Source organism: Stenella coeruleoalba (genome assembly GCF_951394435.1).
Source record: "Stenella coeruleoalba genome assembly, chromosome: 12".
Classification (NCBI taxonomy): Eukaryota; Metazoa; Chordata; class Mammalia; order Artiodactyla; family Delphinidae; genus Stenella; species Stenella coeruleoalba.
Window position 1 is genome coordinate 16,230,955 of NC_137158.1, and position 26,395 is coordinate 16,257,349.

Genomic DNA, 26,395 nt, shown 5'->3' on the forward strand with positions numbered 1-26,395 from the left:
TGGGAGCTTCCTCGCTGTCGACACCAGGTAAGGCCCAGTTCACTTTACTCTCCTTTTGCCTTTCCATTTTTCTGCTTTCTTCCATCTTCTACCACTAGGTGGTTTTCTGATTTGTTCACACCGTTTGCTGAAATACCATTCGCAGCTGTTCTTCCAGTTTTGGCTTTCTTAGGCTCTTTGTACGTCCGAACATAGAAGTTTAGGAAGAGACATATGAAGCTGACTGCATAGGCAATGAGAGCCCAGTGCATCCATTTGGGGAAGGGGCAATCGGTGTAAAGGGACAGCGCTGTGTGCCCAATGGTCACGTGGAACTGAATCTGAAAAACAAAACAGCGCAGGTACGTTTACTGTGGGCAGCAAGCAGCTCGTCACGACCTCAGCATCTTCTGTGCGGCTGAGCCAGGCCCATGCCGTCGCCCCACGGTCCAAGGCTTAAGAGTTCTCTGGTTCCTCCTTACTCAGGCTGCTGCTCAAATGACATGTCCTCAGCTAGGGCTTCCTGCTAAGACTCAAGTACCTCCACCCAGAGGGTACCTCCATCCCTTTAACCGAAGGGTTCTGTTTTGTGTGGGTTTTTTCGTTTCATAGGAATTGTGTCTTTTGCATCTGCTGACTTCTGGACTGTCCACCTCTCCACCCGTGTACAACTGAGGGCGGGGCTCTGCGTTGGTCTCCATGATTCCCGAGCCCTTGGCCTGGTGTCTGGGCTCGAGGAATTATTTTTTGCATAATGTTGAATAATTTTACCTCATGAGAGGGAATATCAGTGGCCTAAGAGAGTAAAGTAGTGGTACTATATAGGCTCTTCAATTTTTGTTTTCCTCCCATTTTTTTTTTTTTTTTTTTTTTTTTTTGCGGTACGCGGGCCTCTCACTGTTGTGGCGTCTCCCGTTGCGGAGCACAGGCTCCGGACGCGCAGGCCCAGCGGCCATGGCGCACGGGCCCAGCCGCTCCGCGGCATGTGGGATCTTCCCCGACCGGGGCACGAACCCGTGTCCCCTGCATCGGCAGGCGGACTCTCAACCACTGCGCCACCAGGGAAGCCCTCCTCCCATATTTTTGACTGATTTCTTTCCACAAAGTTGTCAGCAAGCCGGTACATATACTTCTAAAAATGAGCTTATCAAAGTGGTTCAGTACTTGTTTCTTACAGAATAGCAGACAGGTAAATATGCATTTGAAGGGACACAAGTCTTTAAAGACTAAGATTTTTTGGTAAAATTTTGTAGATATTTGAAAATAAGTGTAAAAAGAGTGAATGGTTCTCAAGAGTTATGAATTCCATGGTATTAACAAGGGTTAGCTTTTTACAAGATTAACATACACGATTAACTGTTGTGAGAACTTCTCGCTTGGAAATACACTACCTTTCATGAAATTAACATCCTGTTTGGAAAGGGCAATTGTGGTTTCTCTTTAAAGGACAGCATTATTAATATTAATTACTATATTAAATATTAGTTTTAAAATTTATCCCATGTTAAGCCCCAAATTTCTATCAGACTAAAAAACTTTAAAAGTTTTCCATGGCAAAATCCAGATTTTAGGAACTTGATTTCACGATGGTTTTTAGGACGTGCATCACAGAAGAAGGGTGAGTGTGAGGGGCGGAATCGCTAAAGGACAGTCAGGTGCGGGCTCCAGCAAAGCAGAGATGGAGAGTTCACGTGAGTTTTGTCACCTCCTCATTTTCTTGGGACCATCTAATAATTACTGAGAGAAACGAATTACACAAACTATATAAATGGCTTACACAAAAACTGGAGGAAGCTTCCTGTAGCACTTTACTTACAGATGAATCCTGCACACCCAGCATTTCCCAAAGGTTGTGCTTCCTGTTTGGTTAGCCTATTGTTTAGAAACTTAAAGCAGAGATGAATAATCTTTCCAAATGTGATTCCACTGTACACTGATAGAACTGTGTACGTGCTATGATTAAAGCAAATTATAATAAATGCCAAGGCTTAAGAACAGCTACCAGGTTGGTTTTGGATTTCCAGTTTGGCTACTGGGCTAGTGCTTGGCTTGGAAGGTTGCACTGATGCACCCAGATGCTACAAGAAGTCCTACTGGGGGTAGGTGCTGAGAACTGCCTGCTCTGAAGACTAGCATTTGAGAATACCGAGCTCTGCTCGCTAATGAGTGTGTGTCGGGGAATTAAGAGTTCTCTGGTCCTTGGTCCCTTCCTTTTCTTAAATTTAATTAATTTTTAATTTTTTGGCCGTGCCATGAGGCATGCAGGATCTTAGTTCCCCAACCAGGGATGGAACTCATGTCCCCTGTGGTGGAAGCTGCTGGACCGCCAGGGAAGTCCCCCTTCGTCCCCTCCTTTACCCCACCCCTTCCTTGGCTCTGTGCCTTTCCTACAACTTTCATATTCTAAACGTATGGGATCTGTTCACAAGGATGGAAAAATGGAATAGACAACAGAAAATTTACATAAGGGCAGGATGAAGAGAGGCAGTAGTAACATTTTAAGTGGAAAAAAAAAAAAGCCTAAGAAAGAAGTTAGATTATTTTTCTAATCATAAATGAGTCTGTGTACTTTGTGGTGTGCTTAGGTCTTTACTCATCCATTTCACAAATATGTTTAAAGGATAGTTCTCTTAGACAAGAGCTGAGTCTGGTCTTTTAAGGACATTTAAAAAACGAGTGGCCATGACCACTAGGTCTATGAACAGGTAGCTCAGAACCAAACAGCCTCAACTCCTATAGCTGGAGCACAGAGAAAGTCGGCTTGGTAACAGAAAATTGCTGAAAACGACTCAGTACTTTAGAATTAATTAGACTCAAACATTCTCAGTGTTTCACCAGAAAAAACTTTAGAAGCATTTAACTCACCAGCTGCAGCATGGTCAGGTACCGTTTCCACCAAAGATACTTCTGAATCCATGGGCCAAAGGCGGTTAACCCGTAGTATAAGTACATAATCACATGGATGAAGGAATTCATCTGGGCTCCGAAAAATGCTTTAGAAAAACAGAGGTAATTAATTACAAGATACGGAAACCTGTATTAGGTGATAAACCATTTAGACATAAAATAAATGAATCTACATTATTTTCCAACATTTAATCTTGAGTACAGATGAGGAATAAAAGTTGTAAAATAGTTCTAATGGAAAAGCCTTCTCTTCAGATCATGCCAAGTATTTTTAAAGTTTAGACTCAGGCTTTCACCATATAAATAAAAAAGGGTGTCCTTCAAATGCAAAGGACTTTCAAAGTGGCAAGTTTTCAAATGAGGGTACTCCAGTGGTTAAGTAGGCCCCAATACAGAACTACTGCCAGTATTACTTTGCATTCTATTACACTTGGGGAGAAAAAGTCATGGTACATATAATTGTTTAAGCAGATTTGTAAATGTTTCATTATTGCCTTTACATGTGCTGATATACATAGCTACAACAAAATAGTACTTATTTCTTAGTTTCCTAAATCGTTTTAAATGGAAGGTAGCAAGGTGAACTGTACTATTATATACTGACTTGTACCCTGAGGTACAAGTCAGTATATAATACTATAAACAGAGGAATGGTCTGTTTACAGCTCAATGATGTGAATCATCTCCAATGTACAGGCATCTGAAAAGCTGGAGGCAGACCTTGGCCAAACCGTGAATTCAGATTCTCTGCAACACTGAGAAGGCTACACACAATTTCCTTTGAGTAAGAACCAACAGGTGCACTTGGGCCTGTCTGACAGCAGGAGTGGGCTTTGGGCTTGGAGAGGAGACAAAGCCTTCAGACTGAGAAGCTGTATCTTGGTATCCTCTGGATCAGAACCACTAGAACTGTTCCCTATCAAAATATAACTTGCTATGTTTGGGATTCGTTTATGCTTATCTCTGGGGTAAATCTGTAGGTGTGAAAGTAGTCACAGATAAAAAGCTAAAGCTTTGCTGTCTTCAAATTTCTTTAAAGTGAAATTAACACAGAAATAATTAACCATGAAAGTAAATTAAATTATAGACCAAGTCAAATTCTCACTACTTTCCATCTTCCACATTTACATAATTTACTATCTGGGGATATGTTCCTGAAAATGCTCACCCTGTCCCCCTGCGACCCACTTAATTCCAATCCACCACAATGTAAACATTGTACAGTGATGATATACGTGAAGGAAGGAGACTTGGTTGTTTTTCTTCCTCAGGATAAAAAACACTGTGTCCAAATACTCAATTCCTTTAGAAATAAAGTACCACCACAGAGCAGCAGCTATCTGTAGAAAGAAAGGGAAAAAAGCATTTTACAAACACCAGAAGGACACTATCACATGGTTTTCTACACATTCTAAGTCCTAAACAATCTTCACTGCACAAAATGTAGGAGGCACAGAATCATTTTTGTCTAAGTGGGTGTGAAACCTAGGCATCTATTCACAGGGAAAATAATGGGAAAGAAAGAGTCCAAATCTATATCTACACAGTGCCAACAGTTCAGAGAAAATTTTCAGTCTGTTCCATAGCTGGATGTCACCAGTACCCAACTGCTGAATGCAGAGCTGTAAACACTTTCACATTGCTGTGATTTTCAACATGGTAGAGAAACTGAGATATTTACTTGGTAAAGGTATTTCACTTGTTCATGCCTAGCCTATATACCTCAGAGATGCTTGCAAGTGTGCTTGGGTATCAACTGGGCTCTGTGAGTGTCTTGTCTCTCTCTCTCTCACATATGTTAATATGCAACAAAATACTTAATCACAGTTTTTATTAGGCAGTAACATCTTTAAAATGATAAATTGCAACAAACAAACACACACAACAAATATTTCTTAGGTCATAAATATAATCCTGCTTACATAAATAAGTCTTTTCTTTTCCTGGGCTCTAATTAAGACACCAGATGGTGCAGAAAGATTACATTACATGCTGAGATTCAAGATCCTAGGATCCAGTGAGAGGTGACCTCTGTATGTATGTTTTAAAATATTTTCCAAGGATCCTACTAAAATAGTAACCTCAATTCATCTTTTTTATGTCAAGTATTTTCTATGACGTGTCCTATGTACAAATACCAAAGGCAGCGGTACGTAACTGAAATCTGTTCGTACACCTCTGCGGGTCAGGGGTTTGGCAGATTCACTCACAGCCAGGCTTAGGTGTTTCACAGCTGATAGAGACCTTCCTCATTTTATGCCTGCACCTGTTGGATGCCATGGGTTTTTGTCTGTCTGGGTTTGGCTTTTTGCTTTTGAAAAACAAAATGACAATTTTAAAGTGTAGGCAAAGAAGAAAGAGAAAGGTCAAAGAAAAATTAGTATTGTATTTACAAACTGAGAATTATTTACTGAATTTGCTTGAGTAATAATATTGTTGAAAATGATAAAGTTGTTTGAAAATAGGCTTGAAATAGGGAATTTCTCATGGCAACACTATAGTATTCACTATTATGTTAGTACTTTAAAGTATAACATTTTGGTGCAGCAAACTTTATCTAGAAGGGAAGAGATAATGTCTTATTTCTCCCCCCACCTGGGCCTCTAAATTAGCCACAACTCATGAATAGTAATAAATAATCCTTCTCTTTAGTTTGTAAACTGAATAGCTACATCAAAGTGAAGAGATCCTTCTTGGCTACATAACAATGGATATAAAAATGAGTCTTTGGGTAAAACACTTATTCTGCCACATCTCATATTAGGAGGAGAGAGCCAGGAAATTTTCAAATGCAATCTGCTGCCGCTCTGGTTCTTTCTCCTACTTGATTTCAGTTCTCACAATAGCTCAATTTTTTTTTTTTAACATCTTTATTGGAGTATAATTGCTTTACAATGGTGTGCTAGTTTCTGCTTTATAACAAAGTGAATCAGTTATACATAAACATATGTCCCCATATCTCTTCCCTCTTGCGTCTCCCTCCCTCCCACCCTCCCTATCCCACCCCTCCAGGCGGTCACAAAGCACTGAGCTGATCTCCCTGTGCTATGCGGCTGCTTCCCACTAGCTATCTACCTTACGTTTGGTAGTGTATAGATGTCCATGCCTCTCTCTTGCTTTGTCCCAGCTTCCCCTTCCCCCTCCCCATATCCTCAAGTCCATTCTCAATTTTTAAAGAACTGACGATTTATGAATGCCAGGATGGTAGGCTCACAATGACCAGAGTGGTATTTTTAAAACTTTATCCCCAAAATGTTAGCATGTTGTTTCGTCCAAGGGGTTTACCTAGGTTCACTCCTCAGAGAAAGCAAGCCCAGCGCTTTTCCCTTTCCTTCCCCTGGCCTGAGCAAGACCAGAGTCAGCGCTCCACCCAGGGAGAGGCTCTCTAGCGAGGTTACCTTAGCCAACAAATCTGTATAAAGGGGCTCCTCTCATTCCCTCTCAGTTGCATCACGGGTCTTAGGTTCTTGTTAACCATTTGTTTACATGACTAGTGTCTGCCTCTCCCACCTTTGCTAGAATGTCAGCTCCACAAAGGCAGGGATCCTATCTGCCTTTCCACCTGGGTCCCCAGGGCCCCCTCACACTATCTGCATACAGCACATGTTCAATACACATTTGTTCAATGAATAAAACCAACATGACAACCAAGAGGGGTGATTTTTCTTTCATCGGCGCATTATATCTCCTAATAGAGAAATGAAGACAGAGACATAAAATGGTAACTACATGAAAGCAATCTGGTGCTGGGTCTTGATGAATACTGCTATTTATATTGTCCAACCCCAATGCTAAAGAGCTACTTTTTTCCAAGGGCAGCTACTACAAATTATATTAATACATATATTACATGTAACATAAAACACACACATACATATAACATGTTATATATGCTATATAAATGTTTTATGTATATGTAATGTTTAATATGAACCATAGCACACAAGAGGAGTTCAATAAATAGTTAATAAAGTAAGATAATTTACTGATACAGGTGACTGCAAAGTACAATATGATAACACTATATCACTAGTCTACTTTTCTGCAAAGATGATAAAAACTGAGTTTATACCTATACAAGTTGTGCTGTGCTTAATTTACTAAACAGTACATAGTTTATAAGATGTTCGTTTTCCTCAGGCTTTCTTAACAAATGAATTCAGCTTTCTTTAAGAGTTTCTATTCTTGACCGAAAAACAAAAATCTAAAACATCATCTTTATACTATACATGGAACTTCTTTTTTTATTTTTTTGAGTACTGCGTTTTAGTAATCCAACACACCTTCACTCTCACATCACCAAATGAGAGAAGATACTGGAGGGATGAAAACAGATTTTCAATTATGTACTTAAAAAAAAAAAGCATTAAAAAAAAAAAAAAAAGCATAGCTTTGTTGACTCGAAACAATCCAGTACACTTTTACCACTATACTGAGGAATGTTTTTCACAGACTAGGGATTACAATATTAAACCAACTTCTACTGATTAACAGTGTTTTTAAGGTACTTACCCTGACTTCGTGAACGTTATCCGAATAATCCACACTCTGGCAAATATAGCTATATCCTGCGTTATATGATCCCATGAATAGCTGGAAAAAGGCAAGAATATTTCGAGTAAAGTTTCAGTAGATACAGCATGTATAAGCACTACCTACAATATGCAAACTTGCAAAATATTTTTAAAAGCAATAGGGTCTTAAAATTTTTCAATGCATTAAACATTTAATATGTTGGAATTTCTAAAATTTACTATCTGTCAATTTATTTTAAAATTGAAATCTAAATTTAAAATGACATGTGACATTTGGACTGAGACAGAGACTCTCTACCTCGTAATATTGAGAAACTGTGATTCATCATATGCAGCAAGAGTTGCACGGATTTCTAGTCTTGAACCAGAGTGGGTTGCATCTAACAAATTGGGTAAAGTATCCAAAGAAGTTAAAGTTTTTTATGAAGTTGAGCTTCTGTAGGCTAAGTTGTCAATTAAAGAAAGGTTTTTTGAAAGGAGCATACTTGGGCTTCCCTGGTGGCGCAGGTTGAGAGTCCGCCTGCCGATGCAGGGGACACGGGTTCGTGCCCCGGTCCGGGAGGATCCCGCATGCCGCGGAGCGGCTGGGCCCGTGAGCCATGGCCGCTGGGACTGCGTGTCCGGAGCCTGTGCTCCGCAACGGGAGAGGCCACAACAGTGACAGGCCCGCGTACCGCAAAAAAAAAAAAAGGAGCATACTGTTCTTTTCCCTAGCATCACCAGTCCAGTACTCTGGGTTCATACAGAACATTAATGAGGAGTCTCGTGGAAAACAAATTCCTTTCACTCTTACAACTTAAGAAATGGCTGTGCCAATCCAGCCTTTAGGATTTTCTTTCAAAATGCCATGAAGGATTTGCTGCTGCCCAGAAAGGTGGGCAGTGGTTAGTAGCAACAGCTGTATAACAGTTAACTCACTTCAGTTCCAACATAAAATACAATTACACTACGTAATAGGATTTAAACTTGAGATTGGTATTCTACATCTGCATATTTTCATCAGTTACCAAACCTGAAACTGCTGAATAAGAATTATAAACATATAGCTACAACTATTTACTGAGCGCTTAATATGTTCCAAACACTATGTAAAAATTATCTCACTTATCTCTGATACCCTAGAAGTTAGGTATTATGCCCATCTTACAGATGGGGAAAATGAATCTCAAAAAAGTTAAATAACTTCCAGTGTCAGAAAAGCTAGTAAGGGTTATTTTAGAATCCAGTCTGTCTGCTTCAAAATCCCACTTTAAACAACTGTCTTACACTTTACATATGTTTCATATTTTTGTCATCCAAAAATGAAAACTGTCAATAACATAAAATTTACTCTTAGAGTAGCTAACATTTATCTTAGGGCACAACATTACAATGATAGTTTTACACATTCTCCTTTTTTAATTTGCAATAGACTTGGGGAATTATAAAGTGAACTTTAGTAAACCTACCTCTCTAAAGATAAAAAGGTTAAGCAAAACCATCCCGAAATTATAGATAATGAGCGCTAAACGCATCTGGAAAGGTTCTCGGTCCTTCATCCATTTTGGACCCAGCCACACGAACAGGAGGTAAAGGGTACTTATACAAAGCGTAGGCAACGGGGACTGCATCAGAGGCCAATTTTCCACGCGTTTATCTACAGAGAGAACATAAAATTTCTTATACAATAAATGTTCTATAAAATGAACTTATTAGGAAGCATAATGTTTCAACTTAGTTTTCCTAATTTGACCAAATACAGATTCTTAGAGGCCCAACAAAAATACATGACGTAAAAACCAAAGAAACGACCAATTCCTGGGAGTACCTTTTGAAAATGAAGTTTCATTACATAAGGCACACGTTATATGTTTTACAGAGAACCTTGAGAACAGAGAGAAGAAACAAAGCTCATTGAAAATTCAGAAGAGGCTTGGGATGAAAAGTTAATCAAAGGTTTCATAGACAGAAAATAAATACTTTAAGGAGAAATCTGACTTTCATATTAAACATCTGAAATTTACTAGCACAGTTTGGAAGCTGCTCCATCCTATGCCGAAAGCAGGAAAAACTTAGTAAAATGAAGAGGTCTGGAGCATGCATGGAAGCTGTTCCCCGGAATATTTCTGGATATCGAAGACAAGTACAGTTATATGTGTATTAAGTTGAGGATTAAGTTAGAGATCATTACATTTCTATAACTTAAACAGCAACCACATATTCAAGACATTTTTTTTTCCTTGAGAACATGAGTCTGCCTTTTTTCCCATGAATATAACCAACTTAAGTACTTTTCTCTAAAGCTATAAATCATTTACCTTGCATATGTGTGTGTGTGTATATATATATATATAATGTAACATATTATTTCATTTAAAATGAATCAACTGTTTTTAAATTCAAATATGCAACCCTGCATCAAATTTATAATTGAATCTTGCCACAAATAAAACATTTCTAAGAGAAGCATGATGATGAAATATGAGGTTGACAAAAATTTACATTACAAAAGGACACTGAAGTTAATTTTTATATTTCTAAAAGCTAAACAGCATTTTAAAGGTTGTGAATCTAATGTCTAGCTTATTCTTGGTAATGCAAAACACTTCTATGTTCTATTTTGAGGAAAATAATATTTTTTTTTAAGTAAAAAAAAAAATTTATCTTTCAGCCAGTTCGTAAAACCTAGACTAAATGAATTTAACTTAATTGCTCATTACAATGTCCCCCTATTTAAACTGTCAGTTTTACTAAAACTATATACGCAAAATAGCTCTGGGTAAGTTAACTGTCTTTCAAAATACTTTACCTAAAAATAAATTAGTCTGTTTCTATATGCTGTCAACAGAAAATAAGATACAAGACATGAAACACAAATACAAAAATATTTAATCACATAGCTTCTGAAGTTGGGGCGTGACACAATAACCATGGTTTCTATAAAATAAGAGTTGTTAGAAGGGTGGGATAGTGACTTGAAAGAAAACAACAACAACAACAAAAAAAACCCAGAAAAACTGATTTTACTTTATCGTTTACAGAGAAGGCCTACTCTCTGTCTATTCATGGAAATTATGGTTCTGTCATTCAAATCAAAACATATTCTAGAATTAAAAATAAACTAAAGTACTTAAAAGACAGGAGAGAGAGTAATCCTCTTACAAGGAGGGGGTGACTTAAAAGATGGGGGGCTGATTTTGTTGAAGGCACTGTGCCGCTATGGTCTTACCAGTGATTGTTCCCTTTTCTTTACTGTTGTCATATTATTCTTCTGTGACCATATCTTTCTACGCCAAAAGCCAACCTAAAACATGGGGTATTCATCGACTTAGATCTTTATTTTTCTATATTATAGAAAAAAAAAAAACGAATACAAACCCCCTAAATCCTAAAGCTTGGCTGTACTTCAGGTGACTAGTGAAGGAGCTGCCAGGGAGCTCCACCTCCATCCACAAACTAGAGAGAGGGCAGATGCTACTTTTCCCATGGATACAAAGAGCAAAAGGACTCTGTTATGAGAGAATCTATGTAACAGAGACAGGAAGATAAATCCACCTGTAAGGAGACTATAATTTCTGACATCACGGATTATGTCTTACTCTTTTTATTATTACTATTTTTTTTTGCGGTACGCGGGCCCCTCACTGCTGTGGCCTCTCCCGTCGTGGAGCACAGGCTCCGGACGCTCAGCCTCAGCGGCCACGGCTCACAGGCCCAGCCACTCCGCGGCATGTGGGATCTTCCCGGACCGGGGCACGAACCCGTGTCCCCTGCATCGGCAGGCGGACTCTCAACCACTGCGCCACCAGGGAAGCCCTGTCTTACTCTTATACACACAGAATTCCTCTTGACTTCAAAGGCAGTTCTGAGCAGCAAGCAGGAAAAAACTAGGGAAATGGGGCCAAACTTTCCCCTAAATCAAGAATAAATAAATAAGCTTCTTCTTTCAGATGCACAGTATGAGTAACTCACTCAACAGAGGTATTTTTTTTTTAATATTCTCAATATGTTTTTCTTTTTTTTTTAACATCTTTATTGGGGTATAATTGCTTTACAATGGTGTGTTAGTTTCTGCTTTATAACAAAGTGAATCAGCTATACATATACATATATCCCCATATCTCTTCCCTCTTGCGTCTCCCTCCCTCCCACCCTCCCTATCCCACCCCTCCAGGCGGTCACAAAGCACCGAGCTGATCTCCCTGTGCTACGGGGCTGCTTCCCACTAGCTATCTACCTTACGTTTTCAACAGAGGTATTTAAAGAGACACAAGTAAGAAGCTGAAGGTCTGATGAGATGAAGCACTGACAGAGGCCAAGAGAAGGGTACAGAGGTGGAGGGCAGCAGACAAGGAGCAGCAGACGTATCCGAAAAGGCACAGGAGGCTCCATCAGTAAACAGCCGGGCTGAGTTTCAACGCCAGCTCCGCAGCTGTGGGTAGGACCTTAAGGGCATAATCGGTCCTCATCTCCTGACGGAGAGATGAAGGGGAACTAGATTAGTGCTTCTCCAACTTTAATGAGGAGAAGAATTACCTGGCGGCACAGTTACAGTGCAGGTTCTGACTCAGCAGCTCAGGGTACAGCCCATTTTTAGGAAGATTTTGCATTTTCTAGGAAGTTCCAACTGACTCTACGCCAAGAGCGTCATGGACCGTCCTTGAGAATCAGAAAACTAGGGGATCCATTGGGATTTTTTTTTTAAACTTTTGAAAATTGTTACTTTTTAAAATAACAATTAGGAGGAAGAATGGAATTGAAGGTAAGGAAAACTGGATCAAGAAAATAGGCAGTTTCCGCTGGCCAGGGGACCCACCTCTCACGGCCAGAGTCCCTGCACGTGTGTTCCCTTACAGGGCATCACACGGTCCTGTAAACTTCCTTAAAATGCCATCTCCCTCAAGGCAGGGCTGGGTATCTCGCTCTTGTATTACCAGGCCTGCTGAGGCGCCTGAACATTTATTTGATGAATAAATGAGGAGTAGATCTTTTTTTTTTTCATATTGCTCCCTTATTGTCTATCCCTTCAGTGAAACCCAACAGTACAGTTACTGATAGTCGAGGTTTCTTCAGAGCCCAGCAGCCCTTTCCCACAGCTCTTCCCAAACCTCCTCCACGCCAGCTCACAGCTTTAACCTGAAGTCAGTCAACACCACCCCCTCCCAGTACTGAGAGCATGTGTGCTCCACGGGGCTCAATGTCTTTACCACATTGCCTTCTCCAGGGAAAAAACACAACACCCAACAGTGCAGGTCATGCCTTCACTTGACAAACACTTAACAGAGCCCTATGTCCAGCCTATAAAAGGCGACATTTCACACCATATCCACCTCACATTAGCCCTCCAGTTCACAAGGGTCAGAGAACTCTCAAAACTTCTACCCCCAATGATTATCACAGAAGTTGTAGTCATCGTCAGCAACGTGAGTCACAGTACAACAGTAACCTCCACTCTGTGATAACATTTGCATGAAATTTCTCCATGTCTTTGCAGTTATCTGTCTTTCTGAATTTGTGTGCATTAATATTTCTATCTGACAAGATAGCCTACACTTCTTTTACGTGTTCCCTTTTCCACGAAAAAGAAGGACTGAGTAGGTCACAATAGTATCAAACGATGATATGAAAATTCACCATTACTAAACAGTCCCCCAAGCCTCGAACCAAAAACAAGTGATGGCAGATTAGGACAGTAAAGAAAAACCACGAGTACCGAAGCTTTACCTATTTTATATTAATAATGAACTATTTTATATAAAATAATGAATTATCCAGCTTCTCATTAACACCAATGTTTAAATGACATTTTTTATACGTTGCCATTCTTCTAAGAAAGATGTGTGCACTTGCTTACTTTTTTCTTTTGGCTTTTTTCCAGTTTTATTGAGAAACAACTGACATACATCACTGTATAAGCTTAAGGCATAGAGCCTGCTGGTTTGATTCACACAGACTGTGACATGATGACCACAAGAGGTTCAGCTGACATCCGTCTTCTCACATAGAGAAAATAAAAAGAAAAGAAAGAAGAGAAAAAGGAAAACATTTTTCCTCCTCGTGATGAGAACTCTTGGATTTACTCTAACAACCTTCCTATACACCACGCGGTCGTGTTAGCTACAGTCCTCACGTCGTACACCGAACCCCTAGTGCTTATCTCATAACCAGAAGTCTGTCCCTTTTGACCACCCTTCCTCCAATGCCCCGTCCCATCACCTTCCACCTCTGGTAACCATAAGTCTGACCTCTCCTCCTGAGTTTGGTGTTTATTTTTTTTAATAACCTTTTGAAGGTAAATTAAATCCTCTATTCATTTGAGTTACACGGAATCCAAATGTAGATTAGGCATATTAGAGTAAAAGAAGATATATTTCTGGTACACTGTCAATACCCTAATCCTACACAGTTATGGGTGGGATTCCATACCATGAATTTATTAGGAAAAAAAAAAAAAGAAAACTTCTGTTGAAACCCTATCCCTCCCGCCACCACCGAAGTCAAATTCTGTCATCAAGGAATACCGAGATTCAAATGGGGTTCACGTAACACTCTTGGGAATTCTCTCTTTGAAAAACTCTTCTTTTTGGTGGGGGTGTGGGGGAATCAATATGGTAGAAATACAAATTGGACTCCAGTCGATCTGTTTGCCAAACTGTCTTCTCTCTATATTTCATATTATTAATATGTTTATCAACAGGTCTGTGCCTTCATATCTTGATGATTTTGCTCTTATTTTTGAGCCTATTTAGTAACAATTTTAAGCCTTTCATGTTGCACGGAAGCCTTGATCTAAATCAGATGTGTAGAATTTTAGACTTAGAAATGATCCCTTTGTCTCAAAAATGAGATGCAGAGAGGCCAAGAGACTTGCTGGAGAAGGTGGAGCAAAAAGCCTCCTGTGGCCCAACAGCTCCTCCAGGACCACTCAGTCACCATGCCCACTCATTCTAAGGGAGAAATGCTCCCATCAATTTCTTCCTAAATTACAGGTTTAAAGAAAATTTTCCAATAGAATTGTGCCTGTCAATCATGTTCCTTCAGGAGAAAGAAAACAAGAGGGACCTACAAAAGTCCTCTTAGCGGAAAGAAGGACAAGAGATAAACAAACCAAGGCGCACGTCTTCACGGGTGGTGCATCTGGCAGACCTGGTCCAGGATCGTGATGCTTTGGGAGACGTGACACTAAATGCTGGGGAAGGACCGAGGATGCCTGGCCTGAACAAAGGAGGCCTCATCAAATACTAAAGAGCTATCAGACGTGTGCTCTATTGCCAGAGGGCCAGTGAGAAGAGCTTTAGGGAAATAAATTACGCCTAAGTTCAGAAAATTTCTAACCATGGGGTCTCTTCTTCTGTAAGTAGGAAAGCTGTCTCCCTTGGTAATGAGTTCCCTCTCTGAGTTTTAAAGTTAAGCAACCCTAAAGCTAAATATTATAGCAAATCAAGTTTAGGAACAAGAAACTTTATTTCAATAATAAGAATTACTAAGACACATTACCTTAACCTTCCAGACCCTTAAGAGTTAACTTCTTTCTCAGGAAAGAGTTTCCACTTAGAACATTTTGACTGTTTCATAAAGCTCACGCCCAGTGGGACTGATTTATTTACAAACATTAGCCTGGATAGCAATCACACAATTTTATCCATGTTAAAAGGCCATGGAATGGTTACACAGCCGTATGCGTTTGTCAGAACTCACGAACTGATCCTCGGAAAGAGTTCATTTTATCATGTATAAATTTACACCTTTATTTTAAAAATGGGAGGAAAAATGGTCCATCTGAAGTGGGGCTTCCCTTGAACACCCTCCACCAAGAGTCTTTTATTCCTTACCTGATTTATATCTTAAAATCATCCAGCATGGTATACAGAACAGCTTTTCAAGTCAGACCCTCCATCCTTTTTGAGCTAAGTGATTTGCAACAGGTTATTTGGCCCCTGACCTCTCAGAATTCGCCAGCTATTGGAGGAGACAGACATGAAAAATCAATTGCTTTGCAGGACGATGACAGCAATGTCAGAGGCCAGTCTGAGAACAGTGGCAGAGCAGGAGAGAGGCGACGAGGGCAACTTCCAGAGCTGACATCTGAACTGCTCCTTGAAGAAAAGAGGAGGGGCTTGCCAAGCAGACAGGGAGGGCGGAAGGCTTTCTTGCAGAGAGAACCGTATGTATAAAGAGCCCCAAATGAAGAGATAAGGCACTTATTTTGTAAACTAAGCAGGCCTGAGGTACAGCATATGTACAAGCAAAGATGGCAGGAAATGACTAGAGATTTACAGGTCAGATCAGACCTGGGAGAGTCTCACAAACTATGCTGAAGACGCTGGAACTTATCCTGTAGATAAAGGGGAGATGCTTCATTGGTTAGAAACAGGAGACCACATTCGGCTTTTAGCAGATCATCACGGAGGCAGTGGGAGATGGACTGAAGGGGAAAGGCAGGGAAACCAGCTGGATCAGTGGTTCTCAGGTATCTGTCTGTTGCTAGGCTGCCCGCAGAAGGATCATCTGCTTGTTAAAAATACAGATTCCTAGGCTCCACCCCAGTATCTACTGTTCCCCTGGTGATGCTGACGGGCAGCCAGCCTTGGAGACCACTATAATGCAAGAAATGAGGGAAACCTGGATTCGGGGGCTGCGCTGGTGATGGAAAAGATAGGCAGATATTAAAGTCACGGGGGCACAATCTACAGACGTGGTGGCTGACATGGACGTGAGAGGTGAGAGTGAAAGAAAAGTTCAGGATTACCCCCAGATTTCTGACCTGCCTGGTGGCACAGATGGTAAAGTCATGGATCCAGGACAGAGCATAAAGGAAGAGGAACAGATCTGGAAGGAGATGATAAGGTGCATTTTTTAAAATTTATTTATTTATTTTGGGCTGCACTGGGTTTTCGTTGCTGCACGCGGGCTTTTCTCTAGTTGCAGCGAGCGGGGGCTACTCTTCATTGCGGTGCACGGACTTCTCATTTCTCATTGCAGTGGCTTCTCTTGTTGTGGAGCACGGGCTCTAGGCGTGTGGGCTTCAGTAGTTGTGACATGCGGGCTCAGTAGTTGTGGCTCGCGGGCTGTAGAGCGCAGGCTCAGTAGTTGCGGCGCATGGGTTTAGTTGCTCCGTGGCATGTGGGATCTTCCCGGACCAGGGCTCGAACCCATGTCCCCTGCATTGGCAGGCGGATTCTTAACCACTGCGCCACCAGGGAAGTCCGATCAGGTGCATTTTTAAACAGCTTGTGTTTGAAGCACTCATGGGACACCTAGGCGGAGGCATCCAGTAGGCTCTGGAACTGCAGATGACTGCCAGGGCTGCAGACGCACAAGAGAGTCACCGGCAGTGAGAACCCCAGCAGAAGTTCAGGTCACAAGGGAAAGAGCGCATAGAATGAGAGAATAAAAGGAACAAAGATTGAACCCTGGGGGACACTTAAGGGAAGAGTGGGATCCGTGGCTGCGAAGCAACCAGAGAGGAAGGAAAAGAGAAAATGATGTTGTGAGGACCAAGAAAGTAAGGTGTTTCGAAAGCGATGGGGTGGGCGACAGACGCTATGGATGGAGAGTCAACTGTTCTCCCCTCTTCTTTTTAATGAGGAAATAATAACCATCTCACAGGGTTGATGGGCGATGGTTAAATGGGAGAGTTCCCAGCACACGTGGACACCGCAAAGCCCTTCCTTCCGCTGCATCCCGTTCCCTCTGCACCCATGCCTCCACGCAGGTGTGTCCTACGTCAGGGATCATCTGAGCCCCTCCTGCTAAGAGTCAAGCCCTTCGATGTCTTCCAGGCCTTTTCTTCCTGACCTAGAGGAGTTCCCTAGGTTCTGGATATGGGCATTCAAGTCAGACTAGCAACCTGACAACCCCAGCTTCCTCATTTAGCAGCTGAATAAGCCTCAGCAAGTTACCTAGTCTCTCTGGCCTTACGGGTGATGACAGGGTTGTTGGGAGGAATAAGACACTGCGTGTATAGTGTCTGACACAGAATAAGAGCTCAATACGTGTCAGCACTGTCATTATTACTGACAATAATCAAACCACTAAATCCTCCTCTGTCCCAAGAGAAGAGTTAAACCAAATTAAAGAAAAATTACCATCAGTAATTTTTATGTTCTATAGAAAAAAAATATAAAGATTAAGTTTAGACTACCTAAGCCATTGTTTTAGGAGTTATTACAAGGATTCAATAAAATGGCCTTAAGAGAACATGTAGTCTCAAACCTTCTAATTGTACAGGTAGAAATATGAGCCCCAAAGAATCAGGAATAATTTGCCCAAGACCATGTAAAAATGTAATAATTTGCCCTTGGCCATGCCCAAGACCATGAAACCACCTGCAGAATAATAAACTTATTCTCTAATGTTACTGTTATTATTTTTGACAAAATAGTTAACTCTGGGTTGTTCAAGGAATGTGTATATCATTAAATGGGTACAGAATTATAGCAACAAGCACAGTGCTCTGTCAAAACAGGTGCTTAAATATCCGTATCCCTTTGTTTTTCTATTCCTTTAACTATTTCCTATGGAGCAGATAAGAGAAAGTGAAAAGGACTAAATAGTTTTTGTTTTTGTTTTGTTGTTTTCGGTACGCGGGCCTCTCACCGTTGTGGCCTCTCCCGTTGCAGAGCACAGGCTCCGGACGCGCAGGCTCAGCGGCCACAGCTCACGGGCCCAGCCGCTCCGCGGCACGTGGGATCTTCCTGGACCGGGGCACGAACCCGTGTCCCCTGCATCGGCAGGCGGACTCTCAACCACTGCGCCACCACGGAAGCCCAAAAGAGGACTAAATGTGAATCTGTTATTTTCACTACTTGGGCAGCACCAGTAACAGTCTTGCTGGGAAAGATTGGCATTGTTGCACAGAATGTGGTTTTTCAACTACTTATCAATATATGTTTGTTTGAAATTGCTTTACCTATTTAAAGAATTTTTTAAACTTCCATCTATATGCAGAATTTAAGAGCCGGATGAGACCTTAGAGATTACCTAATTCAACTCAATTAAGAGATGAAAAAAGTTGAGTTGGAAAAGCAAAGGGACAGCCCCAAACTCTCACGGCTAATTAGCGGCAGATCTGGGGCTAAAGCCTCGGTCATCTAAACACAAGTCCAGGATCTTTTCCATCCCCTACACCAGGCTGCCCTCCTCACTCCCACACACATCACAAGGCTTCCACACAGACTATGAAGAGAGAGGAAGAATTACATCTGATTTTATATCTCTTGAAAGTATTTCGTGCTAAGTGATTTAATGGTTTGATTCCTTCATTAAATTTAGTCAACATCAACTGAATTTATGACTACCTTTAAAAATGATAAAGATCATTTTTAAAACTCTCTGTAATTTAGTGTAGCCCAAAACCTTATTAGTATTTAGCAACCAGAATATATCACTATTTGAAATTATACTGGATTAAGAGGGTTGTATCAAATCAACAAATGTATGGGCACTTCCTAGTGTTGGGGAGAAAAATACAAAGTGAAAAGATAAATAATAATGAAGGTTAAAACAGTACAAGACAACAGAGTCCCAGAAGGAACAGCACAAGGATGTACATGAGCAATTGTTTAGGATGATGGGATCAGATGCAGCAATGAGCTGCTCCGGGTACCACGATGGAGAAAGGCTCCGTGTGGGAGGGAGACTGAGCCGGGAGGGTCTTGGTGACGGGCACGTGTGGCAGGAGCCAGGGGAAAGGGCAGTAAAGGCAAGGGCAGTGTGATAAGGGACGTCAAGCAGACGTGCACACGTTTTACTCACGGGTGAGTTATCCAAGTTGGCTAGAGCTGCACGTCTGTGGGCAGGGAAGTGCTGACTGACCAAGTTAGAATGGAGAGCTGGAAACTGGTTTTGAAAGACCATGTATTTCTTCCTCCCTTCTCTTTTCTAAAAGTCAAAACCCATATGATTTTTTAAATATATATTCTAATACATTCTCATTCTAAGGTAAAATAAAACAACAGCACCTTAATTGAAAAACGTCCTAATAATGAAAAAGAAAAAAGAGCCATGTAGCACGAGAAAAGACAGATGCTTCTGTTACCCAACTCTTCTGTATGTGCTAATATATGTCTAATTCAAAATAATAAGTGACTCAATAAATGTAAAATAATACTTATGTTAATAATATTAAATCATTCACTAATGACATTATCATAGGACAAAAAAAATAAAACATCGAAATTTAAAAGGATGATCAACTTCTTTGTGGCACTTAAGATCACAAAAGCACTGCCTGATATAACTATCTACGTAATTCTTAAAACCTTGTTTCCCTAAGCCAAAGAATCTAACTGTATAAAACTGTGTCCTGGGGGCTTCCCTGGTGGCGCAGTGGTTGAGAGTCCGCCTGCCGATGCAGGGGACACGGGTTCGTACCCCGGTCCGGGAGGATCCCACATGCCGCGGAGCGGCTGGGCCCGTGAGCCATGGCCGCTGAGCCTGCGCGTCCGGAGCCTGTGCTCCACAATGGGAGAGGCCACAACAGTGAGAGGCCCGTGTACCGCTAAAAAAAAAAAAAAAACTGTGTCCTGACACTAGTTGTAGAATTTGCACTGTTTTCCCCTTCTGGAATTCCATCTGTGATTGGATGCTTTGCTACATGCTGCTGGGGAATGGACAAGAGCATCAGACATTAGAATCCAGGAGTCTGCCACCAAAAACCACTGGTGAGGGAAAAAGTAACAAGAATCAAACAAACAAACAACCCTAAAATGGCAGGGACCTCCTAGAGGCTTCAGGGAGGTTATGAAGGAAGGATAAGACCAGGACCCCATTGAAAATGCTGCCTAAGGGAGATCCCACATTAGAAGATGGACACGTTCCACATATTTGTCTTTAATTAACTGCCTAGAACTTAGAATGTCTTTTCTCAAAGAAACATTGAGAATGGTAAGTGAGTTTCCAGGCTAGGCCAAACAAAAAATCTGTTTTAGATAATAGCGTAGATAAAAAACTCTAACTGTGACAAATAACAAAACCAACGTAACTATAATAGACGATATTAAAGACCCGTGCTCCTCTGGGGCCCGGCAATCTGTGGGACAGACCCTACCTATCTGAGCTGAGTTAAACATCCCCTCGCACGCCAGGCTGACTCACTGGCCCTTAAACTCATTCCCAGTTTCCATGGGTTTTTAGGTTTGACACCCCTTTCCTTAGTCGACCTTTCAAATACTCTCCCCAACAGTACCCACATGAACTTCACGTGGTGAAACAGCTAAAATACTCTAAAGGCAGAGCCCGTACATTCCTCTCACGACTCAAGACTGCGGTGCAAGTAGAAGTGGAGATGAGGAGGGTAGAGAAGCAATCTCCTGACCTTCCCTAGGCCCCAACTAGGCCTGACTCTGACTCTGATCACACTGCCTTCAGACCATGATGCCAAGGAAGGTGGAATGGCCGTAAGCTGCATGGGGCGGTGACCGAGTGTCCTCATTCTCTCCCCGGAGCCCAGAACTGTGCCTGCACAGTGGCAGGTGATGAGGTAAGAAGGAAAGATTATACAAGCCTAGCTTCTGAATTTCATCATCATCCCACAGGAGTCCTCCCTCCTCCTGAACCACTCATCCCCTTCTCCCTTCTGCCGCTCCAAAGTGAGGGTAAGGCCAGCTAGACTGGCCTTTCATGCTCTAACTTCAACTCCCAAGTAGACACTCATTTTTCACCCAAGTCTAGGGGGCCATATGTGTGAACAGAGAGCAGTGTCAAAGTCCCCCACCAAACACACATGCATGTACAAACATACTCCAAGAACAATGGCTGTTTAAAAACATGTGGTCAATGTACACAGTGCTGTATTTAAAATAGATAACCAACAACGACCTACTGTATAGCACAGGGAACTCTGCTCAGCGTTATGTAACCTAAATGGGAAAATAATTGGAAAAAGAATAAATACATGTATATGTATAACTGAATCACTTTGCTGTACACCTGAAACTATCACAACGTTGTTAATCAACTATACTCCAACATAAAATAAAAAGTTTAAAATAATTTAAAAAAAAACATGTGGTCAAAAAGAAATATGGTAGTTCAAGAGTCAACTGGCCTTATTGTGGGCATGCTGGCTACTAACTTTCTAGGATGTTTCTATGTTAATGTCAGTTACACAAAATGGTACTAATAAGTATTTATTAAAATAATAAATGCAACGGAAAATATAAGGTACAATTCGGGTACAAGTGGGTATTAATAAGTTGGGGGTATTAAGACTCATTGGTTTTCAAATTTTACATACAATTCTTCTTGAATGGATGTACACTTTGAGCCTAGGACCCCAGTCCTAATAATTTTAATGTACTCATAAAGTGAAAAAATAGAAGAAAAAAACACAATGACATCAGAGTACCTACTCTCATGCCACCAATGGGTATAAAAATGTCCTATACCAGTCTATAGTTTCCTATATATTATAAAGCAAGACTCACTTGCTTGTTCAAAATATCTAAAAATATAATATAGAGAAGGGAAAATTTATTTTTGCTGTTTTTCTAAAAGTACAGCTCTTTCAAAGTTTTGACTCCAATGTATTAATGATGTAGTAAAAGTAATACTTTGTGTTTATACACTGTGGGACATAGTCTGTATTTGCTAGATATGTGTCTCTGAAAAGCCCAATTTTTTTTTTTTTTTTGCGGTACGTGGGCCTCTCACTGTTGTGGCCTCTCCCATTGCAGAGCACAGGCTCCAGACGCGCAGGCTCAGCGGCCACGGCTCACGGGCCCAGCCGCTCCGCGACATGTGGGATCTTCCCGGACCGGGGCACAAACCCGTGTCGCCTGCATCGGCAGGCGGACTCTCAACCACTGCGCCACCAGGGAAGCCCAAGCCCAATTTTTATACATTGCTTTGGACATGTTTTATTAAATAACCACCATTTGGGAGACTTCCCTGGTGCTGCAGTGGTAAAGAATCCACCTGTCAATGCAGGGGACATGGGTTTGAGCCCTGGTCCAGGAAGATCCCACATGCCGCGGAGCAACTAAGTCTGTGTGCCACAACTACTGAGCCTGCGCTCTAGAGCCTGTGAGCCACAACTACTGAGCCCATGTGCCACAACTACTGAAGCCCGTGAGCCTAGAGCCCATGACCGGCAACAAGAGAAGCCACCAGCCCCCATTTACCACAACTAGAGAAAGCCTGTGTGCAGCAACGAAGACCCAATGCAGCCAAAAATAAAAAAAGAAAAGATAAATAAATAAATTTATTTTAAAAAAACCACCATTTGATATAACAGCGCAAAATGGTATTTTTGCAGAAACTGCCCTAGGGCAAAAACCTTTGGGCTCATCAAATGTACTCTACAAATGTGTAACTATTCCTGTTCTGAAAGTCCAAAGTAGATAAGAGTTAGGCAGAAAACTTTACACTTAACTTTACACTTAGGCAGAAACCTCAGTGGAGAGAAGTATTTAATGAACTGAAAAAACAGAAACAAAGAAGCACACAACTACAGTGTGAGGATGAAAGCACTCAAGGGCACAGAGCCTTGCTCATTTCTTTCTCTCCCTGAATGATCTGCATTCTTTAACCATACTCACAGCTATTTCTCAACACCATCTTTCTCTCTGCCCACTTTTATCTTCCCCTCTGACTCATCGACTTCTTCTTCAGCCTCATCTCATAAGCTACTTTTCTACTTTGAAACTCCTTCACCCAGATTTTCATGAAACTATAGCAAGGAGATCCTCCTGGAATCAGAGTAGTGCAAATGAATCAAAGACCGGAGAGTGGGGCAGACCTATTCTGCCTGAGTCTGAAATAGCCCTCTTACACAGCAGCAAGGTAGAACCCACTAAGCCTCTAAGTTGGCTAAGAAATACCATCTACCTACACTAGGTAGCTCATTACAGGAAGCAAGGAAGCAGTCTCAGGTTTCGTAAGTGGATAGCCAGAGCATGGGTGAATACCTTCCCTCTGATCTGCTAGTGAGAGGTCACTTCGTTCTAGTGGCTACTCTCACTACTCCGGCTTGGCCCTCACTATTATATTATTTGCCCTTCACAGGCTCGTGGACAGCTTTCACATGAGGCAAGTGCACAAAGCTTCCCGTTTCATTTGTGATTTTTTTTATACAAGCATCATTAGGAAGGAATTAACCATCACAGAAAGGCATATTCTACCTTTGCTGTCAGTTGCTCTGCGACTCCAGAGGTGGGAAAGCTCTGAGGTAGGAAGGGAAGACAGACAGGAATGAGAACTCCTGGGTGTGGCTGGCTATATGGAGATCTGAGGACCTTGACGAGGCCTCAACTCTGAAGCATGCAAAGTGCAATTATCTGCCAAAGAGCTTGCCTGACGTTCAGCTCTGTACAATTGTGTCGTGGGAAACCCTGATACAATGTTTAAATAACCAAAATCACAGAGATGAAGGGAAGGATACATCTTTCCCAGTTTTTGTAGGTATAGCAGCATAACCTCAGCATACACTACATAGAAGAGAGACTTAAAAAGGAACGACTCCATTAAAAAGTGCTTTTTAACCATTTGCAAGTGCAACAGCTAAATAAGTAGCTTATTTTTCAAGGTCAAACTTGAGATCTTCTGAAAAAGAATACACTTTGCTAAAGAAGTTAAAGCCATATCAATGCCAAAGAATCATTTTGTCTCACACATAAATAATTCCAGCACACCTTTTTTTCCACGACATATATCCCATGTATTGTACTGTGTTCATACTGTAACCACTGTCCCATTGACTCTAACAACGAACACCAAACTATAGGAATATATTTCCATTCCTTGGGAAGGCAGGCACAGTCCTAACATGTAAGGTTAACCTCCTCCGCCGCTGGGATGCAGGGCAATACTGCAAAAGGACTGGAAATGGCAAAACATAAGATCATTTCTAAAATCCTGTTAGCTTAACTGTTTATTTCAAAAACTTGTAAATGCTTTAAACCCAAAAGTAACTTAAGTAAATGAAGAAAACAAATGGTAAAATATAAAAATAACATATTAGCACAACTCTTCCCCTTAGAAAAGCTGCCTAGCTCAGCCAACTAACCATCCCTGTCGAACTGCAACACTGAAAGGGAAAAGTTTGCCAATTTAAGACAACTGTATACGTGTAGGCTTCTGGGACCACCTCTAGGTGCTGCTGTAGAGACCCCCTTTCCTAAAGATTCCCTACTTCTTTCCCGGTGTTTTAACCTTCCCCCTCCCCCTGACCGCACTGCACTGCGCAAAGCCATCACAGACAATCACTTCAAGCCTATCTGTTGTTGAAAAAGCCTCGGAAACTAACCTCCTCCAAGGTTCAAGGAGCCGAACAATGGCTTTTGACTTTTCATTCCAAATTATATTCTAGATGGACGAGCTAGACAAGAAACTATTAGCAGGTGTGTCAAAGCAACCAGGAGGCCAAAAAAAGCAAAGGACAGCGACCACTGGGCCCTCTGCCCTCCCGAGCCATCTCACCGACGGAATATTGCTAAATGTTAAAAATGATCCCTGTGCAAAAGAGAAGTGTCAGAGCTCGGAAGATGTAGGACCACAGGGTGGGGCGGGCCTGCGCCGAGCTCTCAGCAGCACAGACTCCATCTGAAATGCCAGCTCCTGCATCCGAGAACCTGACGAGAGATGGTGGAAGCTCAGAGGAAAACCGGGCAAGCGTCGAGGGGAGGGGGAAGAATTAACGTTCGGATCAGATTAACCAGTGCCCTAGCGCGGTCTCCGCGCCCGGCACCTCCTCGGATCCGCAGCATCCCAACAGCCACAGGGGGCGGGGGCGCTGCCGGGCCGGGCGCTCCGAGGCCGGGGGCTGGTGTCTTCCGCGGGGCCAGGCGAGGATGGAGAGCTTTACCTGTGATGGACAAGGTCCAGCGGTAGAGCTCCACGGTGTCGTTGAGCGCCGTGGACACCACGTTCAGGACGCTGCCCGGCTCCGAGTCCAGGAGCCCCATCGCGGCGGTGAGCGGGCGCTGGCGTTGGGAGGAGGAAGCGGAGACCCCGCGGGAGGATCGACCTCCGAGGCGACGGCGGACCGAGCGAGCGGCAGCCGGCGACCCCTCTAACGGCGGCGGCCCAGCTGCGTCTTCTCCCCTTCGTCGGGGCGCCGCGGCGGCGACGAGCCGGGCGAAGGAGAAGGTACCGTCAAAGCTCCCGGGGGGAGGAGGAGGTGGTGGAGGTCCTGCCGTGAGTGCCCGGTGCTGCACCCGTCTGCCGCCACGCGCCGCCGCCGCTCCAATCTCCTCGGCCGGCGTCACGTGGCCGCGTGCGGGGAGGAGGGGCCGGCGCGCCCCTCCTCCCGCCCGCGCGCGGGGACTTTGCGCAGGGATACTGCGGCGGGGAGGGGCCTGCGGGAGCCGGGGCCGCGCAGGCGCTGGCCGTCGCGCATCACTCGTCCTCGCCCTCTACGCATGGTCTGGGTTGCGGGGCACCGCGGCCTCCCCTTGCCACCTCCCCCCGCGGGTCTCCCTGCTCCCCTTCCCCGCCTCCCTCTCCCATCGGGCCCCTGCGGAGGAGTATGACGCCTTCCCACGCGTGACCTCGCATCCACCCTGGATGCGCCTTAGGAAACTGGACAGGGAAGAATGGGCGTTTTGTGGGGAAGGCTGAGGTAGGCGACGTGCTTTGGTCCTTACCTGTCATTCACTTCGATTTCCCTTGGGTTCTGTTTCCTTCACCTCCACCTGCACAGACTTGTCACCATGACAAGGGAGATACAGAAGTTATCCCTCTAAATTAGTAAAGGGATGTTTGTCTTCCCAGCTACAGTGATGGAGAGTGGACTTTGGGGTCTAATCGTTAGCAAGTTAACAAATAATTTGAATGAATGCTTGTATGTGTTCCGTAGGCCCTTTTAATATACAGAGGTTAGTCAAAGCAATTTAATTGTTAAATAAGGTTCTAATAATTAAATGAGATCCTGAGGAAAAGAGAGAGGGCCGAGAGAGGCCTTACAATTAGAAAAGTCCGCTTAGACCTGACGGAGTTGTGGTGAGTCTAAAAGCGTAATTGCTCAGGAGACAAAAGACAATCTAGGTGAAAGA

The 26,395-nt window shown here is 42.6% G+C and overlaps 1 protein-coding gene across 1 annotated transcript; it reads right to left on the reverse strand.

Moving 5' to 3' along the window:
• Positions 1-25,590, reverse strand: ELOVL4 (ELOVL fatty acid elongase 4). Its single transcript, XM_079939007.1, has 6 exons — positions 25,207-25,590; positions 8,870-9,057; positions 7,399-7,479; positions 4,055-4,226; positions 2,845-2,972; positions 1-320 (listed from the first exon to the last, which is right to left on the reverse strand). The coding sequence occupies exons 1-6, from the start codon at positions 25,304-25,306 to the stop codon at positions 45-47; spliced, it is 945 nt and encodes a 314-aa protein (XP_079795133.1). The 5' UTR covers positions 25,307-25,590; the 3' UTR covers positions 1-44.
• Between the last annotated feature and the right edge of the window lie 805 nt (positions 25,591-26,395).

Excerpts from the sequence above, each read along its gene's own strand:
- ELOVL4 (XM_079939007.1), bottom strand. The coding sequence starts at position 25,306 with ATGGGGCTCCTGGACTCGGAGCCGGGCAGCGTCCTGAACGTGGTGTCC. Across the intron at positions 7,480-8,869 it reads ACCTTTTTATCTTTAGAGAG|CTATTCATGGGATCATATAA; the intron begins GTAGGTTTACTA and ends GCCTTTTTCCAG. Across the intron at positions 2,973-4,054 it reads GTGGGTCGCAGGGGGACAGG|CATTTTTCGGAGCCCAGATG; the intron begins GTGAGCATTTTC and ends GTTTTTCTAAAG.